This window comes from Parasteatoda tepidariorum, chromosome 3, assembly GCF_043381705.1.
Source record: "Parasteatoda tepidariorum isolate YZ-2023 chromosome 3, CAS_Ptep_4.0, whole genome shotgun sequence".
Lineage (NCBI taxonomy): Eukaryota > Metazoa > Arthropoda > Arachnida > Araneae > Theridiidae > Parasteatoda > Parasteatoda tepidariorum.
Window position 1 is genome coordinate 14,272,389 of NC_092206.1, and position 14,164 is coordinate 14,286,552.

General features: G+C 33.1%; 2 protein-coding genes across 6 annotated transcripts in view; one reads left to right on the forward strand and one right to left on the reverse strand.

Moving 5' to 3' along the window:
- The window catches only part of LOC139425120 (ectonucleoside triphosphate diphosphohydrolase 5-like), a gene marked incomplete in the record, with an annotated part of 17,928 nt that extends 5,469 nt beyond the window's left edge, over positions 1 to 12,459 (forward strand). The window contains 8 exon segments of the mRNA XM_071178351.1: positions 808 to 883; positions 1,138 to 1,173; positions 2,327 to 2,492; positions 5,953 to 6,017; positions 7,464 to 7,563; positions 8,961 to 9,118; positions 10,611 to 10,771; positions 12,195 to 12,459. Of these exon segments, the coding sequence (XP_071034452.1) occupies positions 808 to 883; positions 1,138 to 1,173; positions 2,327 to 2,492; positions 5,953 to 6,017; positions 7,464 to 7,563; positions 8,961 to 9,118; positions 10,611 to 10,771; positions 12,195 to 12,263 (831 nt within the window).
- Positions 12,460 to 13,714: 1,255 nt separating this feature from the next.
- The window catches only part of LOC107438623 (ectonucleoside triphosphate diphosphohydrolase 5), a 32,164-nt gene continuing 31,714 nt past the window's right edge, over positions 13,715 to 14,164 (reverse strand). For all 5 annotated transcript variants that reach the window (XM_016050949.4, XM_071178352.1, XM_016050948.4 and 2 more), the window contains exon 12: positions 13,715 to 14,000. In XM_016050949.4, coding sequence (XP_015906435.1) covers positions 13,932 to 14,000 — 69 coding nt within the window. In that variant the 3' untranslated portion in view covers positions 13,715 to 13,931. The remainder of the gene's footprint in view (positions 14,001 to 14,164) is intronic.

Consider the following 14,164-nt stretch of genomic DNA (forward strand, 5'->3'; position numbering starts at 1 on the left):
AGTGTTTTCTTTTCCTCCGCTTTTGAAGTTGATTCTTGACCTGTGACTGTGAGTTTTTAATTTTCTGATGATTTTTATTGATTTTCTTTTCGTAATTTGTTTATTCTTTTGAATGTATCTTGTTTTTCCTGGACCTCTATACAAAACCATCGGGGTACTGAGGGAGATATTTTAAGCTTTTGCTTCTCCCTCAAATAGAAATGGTTTTGTTTTTAATGGCTACCGGGGCCGGTACCCCCTGAAGACGTCGGCTTCGGTGGTCATATTTTTATTTTATTTCATTTGTTTTGTATTGCAGGAATTCTAAGTTATCCAACCTTTGGGTACTAGAATTGATCAAATTACAAACTTTTGGCTAAATAGATTAAATTCCCAACGTCTAGACTAAAACTACAGCAACTGTGATAAATTCTGAACAACGATTGGAACAGAACAGCTAGGTTAAAATTAGAACTAAATTGAATCATAAAATTCGGGTATTTTTAAGGAAGACAGAAACTCTAAACAATCCTACCGGGATTGATCTACAAATATATCAGAATCGCAGTTAATTCGTAATTTTTGAAAAGAAAGCTGTAACCGAACCTGAATCATAGTTCGCTAGCACGCAGAATAACTCGAATTGCACTCAAAATATATGAAGATTTCGAAATTGAATTAATAACTAACATGGATATTTATCCAATTCAGCAAGGGGGATTCATTTTTGGTCAAGATAATTGATTCCCTACTTAATATTTACAGAATCAGATTTTATTGCTCATTAGATATTTTCTGTTTATATGTTTATCACTTTCCATCTTTTAGGTACGTCAAGTCTTTAAAAAATCTCCCTTCCTTTGCAATAATGATAGCGCAACAATACTCGAAGGAGAGGAAGAAGGTATAAACATTGATCCATTCTTAATTGTAAAATAATCATTAATTATCAATTCTTTTTGAAAAATAATCTATAATTAATCCGCCTTTCAAAACATTTATCTAAACTTAATTTATAATCATGGACTATTTTACTAGATCCATTGTTCGTATCGACACACCAATGCAACAAATGATTCATTTAAACACGTCACTTAAGTTAAATAGCATGCTTTAAATGAATTACTGTCAGAATAAATGTATGACTTTTTATTTCAGGTATCTATGCATGGTACTCTTTGAATTTCTTATTAGGTAATCTACTCTTTTTTTTCTGTAATAACACCTATCTAGTTACTTAAATTATTGTTGAAGTTTAAAGAAACAAGAAAACTAACTTAGATTTACAAAAACTATTTGCAAAATATCATTTCTGGTGAATAAACCACCTAATTCGAAGGTTTGGGTAAATACATAAATTTTTATGCTAACATCTTACTAATAATGTGTTTATAAACTAGAAAATCTGAGAGCAATTCCACAGTTTTGTCTCGTATAAGATTCATGAAATTAATTAATACATTTAACAAAAAAATAATTTATAAATGTGTATCAATGTTTGAAATATTGTAATGCCATTTATAAATACATAAAATGAATTTTATTAATGTTGATAAAAACTTTCAAATTTCTAATTATATCCTTCCAACGTAGTAGCATGCATATCAAATATTAATCAGCGGTAAAAGAAGAACAAACTTATCAACAAACATTTAATACTCCTACAGACACTGAGCCCAGGCACCGTAATCCTATCCGACAATAAAGCCCTGTCTGCAATAAATAAAAGCAGCATTAGATAATTGCATCCCAATCGGAATTGTCTTTGAAACTTAAATACATTGCACTGGGTTAGGATAACATTAACACTTAGGTATGCTTAACAGTTAGTTAGAGGTTCGCTACAACTGAAATAGGCTCATTTATAGAACAAAATATGTCTGCGTGCGAATTGTTCGATTGATTTATGGAAATTTTAGGCGCAAAAACCATGGTTTGGCTATACCTCGCCCAAAACTAATTAAACATTGCTGTAACTTGATTAAGATCTAGGTTAAAATCAACTAGGTTAAAATTAACAACTTGTCCAAAATAAAAATATCTAGTTAAAAAATGTCAACTTGGTTATAACAAGAACTAAATCAAATTGTAAAACCCAATATGTTTAAGGTAGAGTATCAAGTTTGGATAAAGTGTGTCTCCAAGTAAAAATGATAAAGTCAAAAAGTCGTAGTTAAAGTTCTGTCGTCTTTTAGATTTAAATTTCATACACTGGGTCAGAAATGCTGCGTGCGAAATGGGTGTATAATTTTCGCATTTATCATTCTCCGATTTTCAATTAAGAAAATAAGTTCATAAAAAGTTTAAACTCTTTGATAGTTCATGATCCTCTCAAATATTTTTGCAGGTCGTTTGAACGATGTCAGCCATTCTGCCATTTCTACCGATTTAGGAGGACAATCATTTGAAATTACTTTATCATCAGATGGTGCAAAAACTCCCTCGGCTGATACGAGAAACTACTACCTTTTACCTAAACTACAACAAAAACCAATATCGTTATATACCAGAAGGTAAGATCAACAGTTACTCATTTTTTTTAATTAAACCAAGTCTTTGACATTTTTTCCTCTGCAGCAAAACCTTCACTATTCAACACTAATCAGATCAATTTGAACACATTATAGATTGCCCTAATAAAATATTATTCCTCTATTCGAAAACATCAACGGGTCGTTTACGTTGAAAACCCCTACGAGGTTTATAAATGATTAGCAACTAAACCACGCAGGCTTGAAACAATATAAAATTTAGCTACGCTAGCTTACGCGCAATGAGGTAAGCCTTAAGTTTCCATAAACAAACCTTTTAGATCGTTTTCTATTTGTTGTTAATTTACGTCGCACTAGAGCTGCACAATGGGCTATTGGCGACGGTCTGGGAAACATCCCGGAGGATGATCCGAAGACATGCCATCACAATTTTGATCCTCTGCGGAGGGGATGGCACCCCCGCTTCGGTAGCCCGACGACCTGCGCGCGAAGTCGAGCACTTTACGGTAGCACAGTTTAACGAGGACCAATACCGCACACCCTCGGTCCCTACGCAGACTGATCCAAGTGGTCACCCACCCGCACACTGACCACAGCCAGTGATGCTTGACTTCGGTGATCTGCTGGGAACCGTGTCTTAACGATCAGTCCACTGCGGGACCCTTTTAGATCGAGAATGAATCTAAAAACACTTCACGTGATTTTTTTTTTAAATGTTGCGTTTGAGAATCTTAAATATGCAAAGGGAAAAAAACTCAAAAACAAGGTTTGCAATAAAAGCTAAGAAATTATATTTTTTGTGAAAGTTTAAGCATGCTTTTATTCAATCTTTAAAAAAATAATCTTGGAATTGAAATATTTTTGCTTTGTGAGAATATTAATTGGCCAGTCAACCTTATTGTGCTAATCCGAAGAAACCTCAAATACAACGTTTGCGTTGCTATGTAGGATATTTCAACAATCATTGTGGTGTGCTTCTGTGGTCATTGGAGGTACGAGAAACGCATGCAGTAAGTGAGAATGGCCCATAAAATGTCATTCATTTGGCACAATAATATAACTACAGAGATTAAAAGGTGGTAGTGTGGCATTTACAGGACTTTCTACATAGACAAAAAACATCAAAATGTCAACATCGAATTTTTTTTTTGCAATGCCCACTTGGAAAAATGACCTTTCGTCACACAGGCATCTGAAGGATAGATTTGTTGTCCACTCTTTTAGGGGCACCATATTAAGTGAACCAGCGTTGCTCCCACAGTAAGGACAGATAATACGGAGAATGAAAGAACATTCATGCCTTGCCCAGAATTCAAACCCAGAACCTTTCTGATGCAAGGGCAGTTCCCTGACCTCTACAGAGGCTGGTCAGCACAATCCCAAAATTTGTATCGCTGACAAAAATTAAGTATAATAAAATCTTACGTTATATATTTGAACAATGTCATGACAAATCTTTTGCCATATTTATTCTTATAATTTGCATCAGATAATAAATAGAGGTATGATTATAAATCTAAGCAAAATAATGAGGCATGTGACCAATTAAAAATAATTCAGTTAGAAGTTATTAGTTCAACAGTCAATTATATCTAGTAAGAAGCGTCGTCTTTCATCTTTATTCGTGGCCCTAACCAGTGTCTGATTTATCCTAGGACCTAACTCCTCAACTTATGAAAACAATGTATGTTTTCATTGAACAAAGATCTACTGAAACTATGAATTAAAAATTGAAATCTAAATATAAGCTTAAATTCTCTTTATGTCATAAACAGGGCTCGAAAAACCTCCGAAATTTTACCCGTCCCCGAGGATGGCTTGTCCAACAATGTACCCGTCCTCTTTTGAAACTAACCCGTAGCTTCTAAATAAAAAAATATATAATTTTCTCTTATTTATTACAAACATTTATATAAATTGCACAATGAATTAGTAGTTACTAGGATTACAAATACTACGATTACATCATACAGTAATAAAAGAAATACTAGGTTACAAAAAGGAACCTAGTATTTCTTTTATGAAATAATTTATTTCTTTTATGAAATAATTTAAATGACAGAGGTCAAGACGGGAAAACGGCCGCCCGCGCGGACGTCGGATTCGAGAAATTCGTTGTCCGCGGGGAATTTTTGACGGCCGAGGACGGACGGACGGGCGGTTTTTCGAGTCCTGGTCATAAATCACCTTATGATTTAAATCATTCAAAAGCATCTTGTATACAAACAGAGGTTCAAGATTATGATTTGTAAGACCCCCTGCCAACTGTTCTGTGTCTTTAGTCCTGGATTTCTGAATCGGGTCCTTAAAAAAACGTATTTGAGAAAGCAAAGAAAGTTAGTTATTTGTGAGTCGTAGACGAAAGAGTCAGTTTTGGCTATACCGCTCCAACAACTAAGTTCATAGATGTCTATTTTGTTATGGAGTAAAATTTAAATTGATGAAAGAAAACTAATGGCTTTGTGGATGAAAAAATGTGACAGTATGGATTTTCTCCAATAAATATTGATAATGGTGAATTTAGGGGCCGTGATTGCTCAGAGAATAGAGAGTTCGCTTTCCAATGAGGTGAACTGGATTCGAATCCCAACTATGGCTGGTCGAATTCCGCATCCGGCTAGCAATGCTGACACAGACCACAGCGCTGGCGTAAAATATCCTCAGTGGTAGACGGACTCAGGGTAAAATTCCCCTTGCCATCGGGCAAACCATGGGAGGTTTTCCTCTCCATGTAACGCAAATGCGAGTTAGTTCCATCAAAAAGTCAAACTTCTCCCAATATTTGATTCACGAGTTCCCTTGTCTTCTGAATTGGGTTCAAAATTACAAGGTTACGCAGTTTAACATTAGTAGCCGTAAACTGAAAAATTAGGTCGGCTGTTCAACAGTTATAAATTTTTAAAAAAATGCTGAATTTAGAGCTACCAAAATTGTGCTACCTCTACATTTAAAATTTGCTGCACTTGTTCAAACAATCGTTTACGAAAAAAGATGCCTAAGTGAGAGACCAATGTAGGGTGATTCGCAATAATTCTCGTTTATTGGTTGATTGGTTTCAGTTTATTGGCACAAGAGCCAGAAACGGCTACACTGCGCCAGTCACTAGACTCGAAAGGGTCACTAGATCAGATTATTATAAAGATATATTAATCTGATATATCTAATAGATTATGACTTTTTTGCCATTTTAATAGCAGAATAAGATCCATAGTATTTTTAATATCAGAAAGTTAGCGATGTATTAGAAATGTTTTGAGTTGATATAGCGAACTCGTCACCATTTTACTTGAAAACACTCTAAACGCAATAATGATCAGGAATCATAAATGAAATCACTATGTAACTATTACATTTATAAAAATAACTACTTACTTCCTAAAATATATTTTTCACTGAACTTGTAAGGCATAACGTTTTTCGTAATTTATAATCTTTATATAATTAATAATTTAAATGTTTCTAGTTTCTGATTTGAAATTAGTTATGCAGGTTTCGGAGGAGTCAGTGCAAGACTTTCCCTAATGCCTCCCTCATCTGGTTACTTGGGTATGAAATAATTAATTAAAAATATCTTACTTAGTAATGAAATAGTTAATTAAGAAACTCAAAAATTAATTACTTTGTTCTCTGTTGTTGATCTCACCGTAGATCAGAATTTATTTAGTTTATTTAATGGCATATTATTTGAAATATTGTATTTTGCAAAATTATATAAAAATAAAAATTATATTTATGTGCATTTAATGTTAGAGTAACTAAAACATAAAATATAATGAAGTGCATTTTTAAAATGAAGTCAATTTTTAAAAAAAATAAAAATTAGTTAAACACAGCATAGGTTGTGAACTTTGTAGCACTATCAGTATAAAATTAAAAAATTTTTCACATCACTTTTCCCTAACATGGCTTCAGAAAAATCACTACGCTTAGTAATGCGTTGTTATGACACTTTTAAAAACATCTCTAAACTTGTTTTTACTAAAAATTAGAAACCTGGATTGAAAAAACAAGGCAAAGAGCAAAAAGGAAGGCATTTTTTTTTCTCTTTTTGTTACACCCTTACAGGTTAAACTGTGTCGGAATTTTTTCCACTTTTTTAGCATAATTGTATAAAATTCAACTTAAGTTTTTATGCTTGATTTCTAAGAACCTGCTATTTGCAAATTTTGCTGTATTTATAGTTTGTCTACGGTAAGAACTACCCCCGCCACAATGTCTGAAGCCATCTGCTGCTATGGAATCAAGAATAGCGCATTTCAGAGAGGGTAGCTTCTCTTCACTCAAGGGCTAACATAATAAACCGAAGAAAAAGATTCCTTGTCTCTCGCGGAACCAAGCCAAAACCTGTCTTAAACAGTGACCCCACACCCCTACATGAAATAGTTATACATCGTTGCCATAGTCACCGCCACAGGTTCAGACGAATGGCTAGGAGAGTTCTTACTTTAGACAGACTTTAGCTAAATAAAAAAAACTCTGTCAGACTATGTTAAGATCACAAACAAATTTGAATTTCTGAAGATAGTGCTGCAGATTCACTCCATAAGTTCTGCTACCGAAGCTACTATTCTAAAAAGTCTTCAAGTCGCCGGCATTGTGCAATGATGAAGAAATAAAATTTACATCACATTTTCATGATCACATTAATCATAAACTGTCGTATGTTTCCGATTTTCTGTGGCTTCAACTTTCAATAATATTGCTCGCGACTGTTTCATAAATCTGGTCCATATACAAATTATCATAAACATTATTAAACACTTGAAGACAATTTGGAGGGAGATGGGATTACGAACTAAATCTTTAATAGCTGAACTTTACCAAAATTTGATCAATTTTATTATTTAATTTTCCTGTCATTTTCAAATACTGACTTAACTATTTTAATTACATTTGTTCTTTTTAAACTGCTAGCTTGTGTTAATTTTGCTCATTATTGTATATTTTTATATGCATTTCAATAGAAATACTCCACATAAATATTTGTTTCAGCTATTGCAGAAAATAATGGCACATATGAAGTTCTACATCCATGTTTTCATCCACTTGACAAATTTTTTTGGGAAGGAAATCTCAAGAAACGGATGATTGAGTGAGCATTCTACTTCATTTGTAATCCCTGAGAAACATATGGAAATGAACTAATTTATTTCTCTTTTTTTTTAACAATTACTTATCAAATGGCTCATTATTTACTTACCAGAATAAAAAGAAAATGACATCTCATTGTGGTCAAAGGGTACATGGAGGTTAAAACTCCTACAGAGTGCGTAGCCAAATTTTTCAACAAAAAACAAGCACCTCTTAAACACTTTTCAAGCACTTAAAATATATTTTTAAGCACTTGGAAAAATATCGTATTCAGACAGGGTTGGCAAGTTTTTGACAATCGATGGCTTTATTTACAGTGACGAAGACAATGGAGCGTCACAAGCGATGAAATTAACAAGAGAAATGAAATTTTCTATCACTAATAGAAAAAAATTTGACAATGGTTGGTTCCCGTAATCAGCAAAAATTCGAGAGATTTTTCGATTCGATTACAGAGAGCCGAAAATGAGATTTTTCGATTCTATTACAGAGGGTAGAAAATGAAGTCTGAAATTCAGAATCTCTGCTCTCTCTGCAGCAGGGTTGCACATGAGAGTCAAAAATCCTTACCACGGAATCCAGCTCAGTATACGCAAGTGCGGACCCGCAAGTATTTCATCAAATAAATGGTGCTTTCATACACTACACACCGGCGGTACGTCGAAATAGATTGGGGTTGAATTTATTGTGAAAACGTTGAATAGAACAATGTCTTTTTGCATAATTTGTGGCGAAAATCAACATGGTACAGAAAAATATTAGATTTCGGAAAAGGGAAAATCAAGCACTTTTTAAAAACATCCATGGAAAAAAGCACCTTTAAGGACTTTTAAAAAACGAAAATAAGCACCTCTAAAAAACACTACGCACCCTGTCCTTAATTTCGTCACCAACGGCTTGATTGTGCCAAAGTGGTCCACATTACGCACAAGCCGCCTTTACTTCCTAGACAAACTGGTACCTATCGATCTGAATGGCTTCAACCCGTGACTTCCTCACCGACCAATCACTGCTCATTTACTAGAATAATTATATATAAAATCATTAAATTAGTGGTGGAACAAAGCATACTGGGAAGCACTAGAAACAAAATAATTTTTTACTGAAACAAATGAATTACACATAATTTATGATTAGCTCAAATTAAAAATTTTAATTCGGCAAAATACTAATTTCCCTCTCCCAAAAATATAAGACGAGAACTTTTGACTGTGATGATGAAGAGATTATAGAGCTTTGCAGTCGTTGGAAGGGTTCAGATGTTAATGTATTGAGCCTCTGCTGAGTTGTTTAAGAGAATATTGTTTTCGGCGCGTCGGTAATACTTTTTGGTGTTGAAATCGTGAATCTAATGTTTAATTTTTAAGTACACCAGCTAAAAAGAAACAATCATTGCAGGGTCAACAGCAGCGAACTGTACAGTTTTGAAAATTGTTACCGCAAAGCCACCGAGTATTTGAGAAGTTCTATTGATTTAAAATCAATTGATTTCGGAGGAAGAGATTTCTATGGCCTCAAAGGTCAATTTGATCATGCCTACGAAATAGGTGCCATAGGTAAGTAAGCATTATAACAATAGTTCATTTAAAAAGCTACATTGGAATTTTCTTATCACCTCCCATAAAAGTCTGAAGCATCTTACTTTTCAACAGCATAGAGTAAATCACTGCTTCCCCGAACATTGTGTTCGTTAGATTAGAAAAAATAAAAATTATAAGCTCAAGAACCAGTCTTTGCTGTACAGCGCTTGGTACTGCAACATTTTTTAATTATGGCTTTACCTTTAGTCTGCATTTTAAATAATTTTAATACAAAACGGAAGATTTTGGGTGTGTAATATTGTCTAGAAAAATGGCTAGCTGAAAATTAGGCACTCGACACTAATATAGAACTGCCGAATATTAAATATAATAGTTAAGCATTCTCAAATCCTTAAAATATTTATCCTCTCTTCAACTTGAACTAATAAAGAAAGAAAAACTAGATTCTTATTGCCAATGGCACCTTTACCGTATGCTCTTAGCCATCGTATTTTGGCAATTTTACAAAACCTTACTTCAGATTAAAAAAAAATTTAGATTTTATTTTATACCTGGCGGTGAACAGGCGACCCAATTCTGAATTTACAATAATCAATGTTCAAAACCCGTAGCCTTGTACTTTTGAACCCCACACTAAAGACAAGGCAATTCCAGAATCCAGCAATGGGAGCTAACTAGCCTTCATGGAGGACTTTTTGATAGAACTAACCCACATTTGTGTTACACGGAGAGGACAACCCTACGATTAGCCAGACCGCAAGGAAATTCTCACCTATGATCTGTCTAAAAAAACAGAGTTAGCACTGTAGTCAGTGCAAGCCAGGAGCAAAGTTCTTATCAACCAGCCACCACTGGGATTCGTAACTGGGTTGCTTCAGTGAAAGATGAACGCTCTATCTCCAGAGCCACCGTGGCTCAGTTCAAACAAGTAATATAATTTACAAATTTGCTATCAAAGAACAGAGAAATTATGATCAAGTTGGCTTTGATAATTAGAAAAACTCATTTTAAAGTGACAGATTTGAGAAAAAAAAACATTTGCTAAGCCAAGCATTATTAAACGCTGGGTGTTACTGAACTACATGCCACACCAATTAATAAATCCTGATATTATGTTTCAAAACCCCAACGATCAATTTATATTGAAAACTAGAAGCATTCTATTTCAAGTAGTTCCTTTACTCGATGAGTCCATTTCATTATAAGATCTACTCGACAAGATTGCAATCCTTTGTTGCCAATATTTTAAGATAAAATTTGCATATGAAGACCAGTACTTAAGGACAATAGCTTGCATGTAACAAATACACACTTTTATATTCTTTTTGTTGGGGGAAGCTATTTATTCTTATCAGGAGATACTTTAATCACTTAGTATAATTTTTACTATTATGCTTCTCCAATATATCTTAAACTCATATTATTTTGGACTTTCTAAATGTTTGTTTTATGTAATTTCAAACCAGGAGAATTTATGTCATTAATTATTTCTCCTTATTTTTTGCAGATAACAAAAATGATGTTTGTACGGTTGGTGAATTTGTCAATGCCTGCAGATCTTTCTGCAACTCATATGAAATCCTCTCAACATTCACATGCCTTGATTGCAGTTATATTTCAGCATTATGGATACACGGATTAGGACTTGATAGCAAGATGGTAATAAAGGTAAGATGACATACAAAACAAATACTCTCTCCACATTTTCAAAAATATTTAAACAAAATAAAATTTAAGTAAAAAATTTACTTCCTGCAATCTATATTAATGAAATAGTTAATGTTTTCCTCCATATTTAAAATAAAAAATCAGAACACTATTGTTACCTTAATTTTCTGATACAGTGGTGTAAAAATTTTTACATCATTTTAAAGAATGTTATTTTAAAAGGGAAAAATATAAAATTTTAAATAAACTACTTAAAGAGTTTCTAAACCATAAATTTTTTTAAAAATATCGTATATTTCAAATTTGATTTCTCAAAAGATATTAAAACTGAGCCAACCATTTTATGAGTCTCATTTGAAAACTTAAAATAACATCCGCACTAATATATTAGCATAATTAAGGTTAGGGGATCAAACAGTTAAGATTCAGTCTAAGTACATAAAATTGCAATCATTCGAACAAAAGTTATCCAGGGTGATCACATTTTTTTCTTTTTTGTATACTATACATAGTACACTACGCTAAATATCATTTTTGAATATTATGCAACTATTTTCTAGAAAAAAAAAACAGGATTTTCAGATGAAAATTTTGTTTTATTTTATAACCGTCGTTGAACAGTCGACCCAATTTTTGGATTTATGATTTAAAATGTTCAGCCTTGCAATTTTAAACCCAATCCAGAAGACAAGGGAATTCCTGGATCAAGTATTGAGAGAAATTTGCTCCCGTGGAGGACTTTTTGATAGAACTAACTCACATTTGCATTGCATGGTGAGGAAAACCACAAAACAGTTAGCTTAACAGCAAGGGGACTCTAACACATGATCTGTCTACCACTGAGGATATTTAACTGTGGTCAGTGCGAGCTGGATTCGGAATTCGTATCGACCAGTCATCACTGGGATTCGAACTCGGTTCATCTCATTGGAAGGTGAAAGCTCTACCTCCTGACATAAATAATGCTTAATTTAATAATGGATTGGCAGACTTAGAGGATCAGCTCGATTAAATATTGCAGTTTTTAATTTATGGAAATCAAACAACAAATTAAATTAATTATATAACTTTTCAAGAAGAAACGTGACAACTTCATGACAATTGATAATTAGTTTGATTCTGCTAATTATTAAGTAATATAAGTCGACATACAGTATACTAAAAACCAACTCTGATAGAGTTAATGAATATTTTATATTTTTTTAATGATGCTCAGTAGATATTCTGAAAAATATTGTCCGTTTCGAATAACAAACAACGACACAATAGAATAAATATCACTCATATCACATGGTTTCATTCATATAGATCATTCATACATTTCCATATCAACTTCATTATTGTATTAGTAAATTATTGTTTTTTAATTTTCTTACATATATTATGTGTTGAGTAAATATTTGATTTCCCTATTTCATTTTAGTTTGCAGAAGAGATAAGAGGAATTGGTACTGGCTGGGCATTGGGTGTGGCTCTTAGCTTACTACAGTAAGAATGCTTTACAACAGCCCAATAAAACATAATTCCACAGAAGTACAGAATATGACTGAAGATTTTCTACTACCATTCAAAACTGAAAATCAGATATTTTTATTTAGTTTATATATGCTTGAAATTAAGATGTTGTAATAATATTATATATTTACAATGATAAAGCAATAAAATATTCAGAATTTTTTATTACCTCATCCAGTTAAATAATTGTTTTCACTTTATAATAAATCCTCAAAAATGTTTATACAAAAGATTAAATTAGGCTTAAAACAAATCAAAACAAACTCACTAATTTAGCAGACCAATGACTGAATTCCTAATTATTGTTTGCCATGCTGCAAAAATAATAATAATAAGGATTTCACTCAAGACTTCAAAATCATAAGACGTAATTCACTAATTACAGGTAGGTAGTGTTACACATGTTTATAACATTCTCTAAGCTATGTGTGTTCCCTAAGCTGCGCGATTGAGTAATGGCGGTTTATCATTGCAACCTGTCCAGCAAAAACTTATTTTTGACTCATCCTCTGGCAAATAACTTCCTTAGATATAGGGCTACTGCCAATTTTAGACTCTCGAGGCGTGATGACTCAGGGGATAGAGCGTTTGCCTACAACTGAGGTGAATCGGGTTCACATCCCAGCGGTGGCTGGTCGATATGAATCTCGCATCTGGCTTGCACCAACCACAGTACTGACGTAAAATATCCTCAGAGGTAGACAGTTCATGGGTTAGAGTTCCCTTGCCGTCAGGCTAACTGTGAGAGGTTTTCCTTTCCATGTAACGCTAATGCTGGTTGTTCCAACAAAAAGACCTCCACGGAGGCAAATTTCTCTCAATACTTTTTCTAGGAGTTCTCCTGTCTTCTGGATTAGGTTCAAAATTACAAGGCAACAAAGTTGAACATTAGTAGTCGTAAACCCAAAAATTGGGTCAGCTGTTCAACAACAGTTATAAAATAAAATTTTAGACTCTCGACTTCATGACTTTTTATAGGGTCACCTATTACATAGATGAGTGTGATCATCCCTTCCACTTCCCTCTCTATTTGGAGAAGATTTTGGCCATCTCCACACACGTTTTGCCACTTGTTATAAGCACTTTACGATGAACATTTCTTTTTTACAAAGCATAATTGTACTGTGCTAATAGAGAAAAAAATTTGGTCTTTAGAAAAAAATCTGGTCATATGTGTGAGAAAGATGCACCAAAATATAAGAATTAATCACAAAAAAAGGAATTAATCACAAAAATAAGAATTAATCACAAAAATAAGAATTAATCAAAATTTCTTAAAAGCTGCTCTTAATTCCAAAGTCACAACTCAAACTCACAGATATTAGTAACTCTGCTGATTCAAACCCGAAAATGCTACATCAAATCGCTGCAATAAAAAATATCATGCGCCACAAAATAAACCAAAAATACATAAATAAACAAACAGACTGATTAAAAAATAATTTATTGTGACACAGCTAACAGGTTTAAATAATAAAAAAAAAAGTCACTCCGTGTATAATACTAAATGTTCCATGAATAAATAAAAATATGAGTTCTTGAAAATACATATCACAGAGAGAAGCTATAAGGAGAGTTTTCTTATTGAAACTTCCATTAATGTAAATTTATTAGGATGAAAGTGTAAATAAATGCAAGAACATTTCTACCTTAACATATTAAAAGCAGCACCTAAGCCCCAACTTGTTTCAATGCCATCAATCTGTTTAGCAAACTGTAAAAGAAATTAAGACGCATACATTAAAGAAGTTATAAATAGAATGAACTTATAGAATTACTTTAGACTTAGAATAAAAATGATGAATGCGAATTATCTTATTTTAAATCCCAATCAAAAAATTTCGTACATGGTTTTTCATATACAAGATTTACAGATTG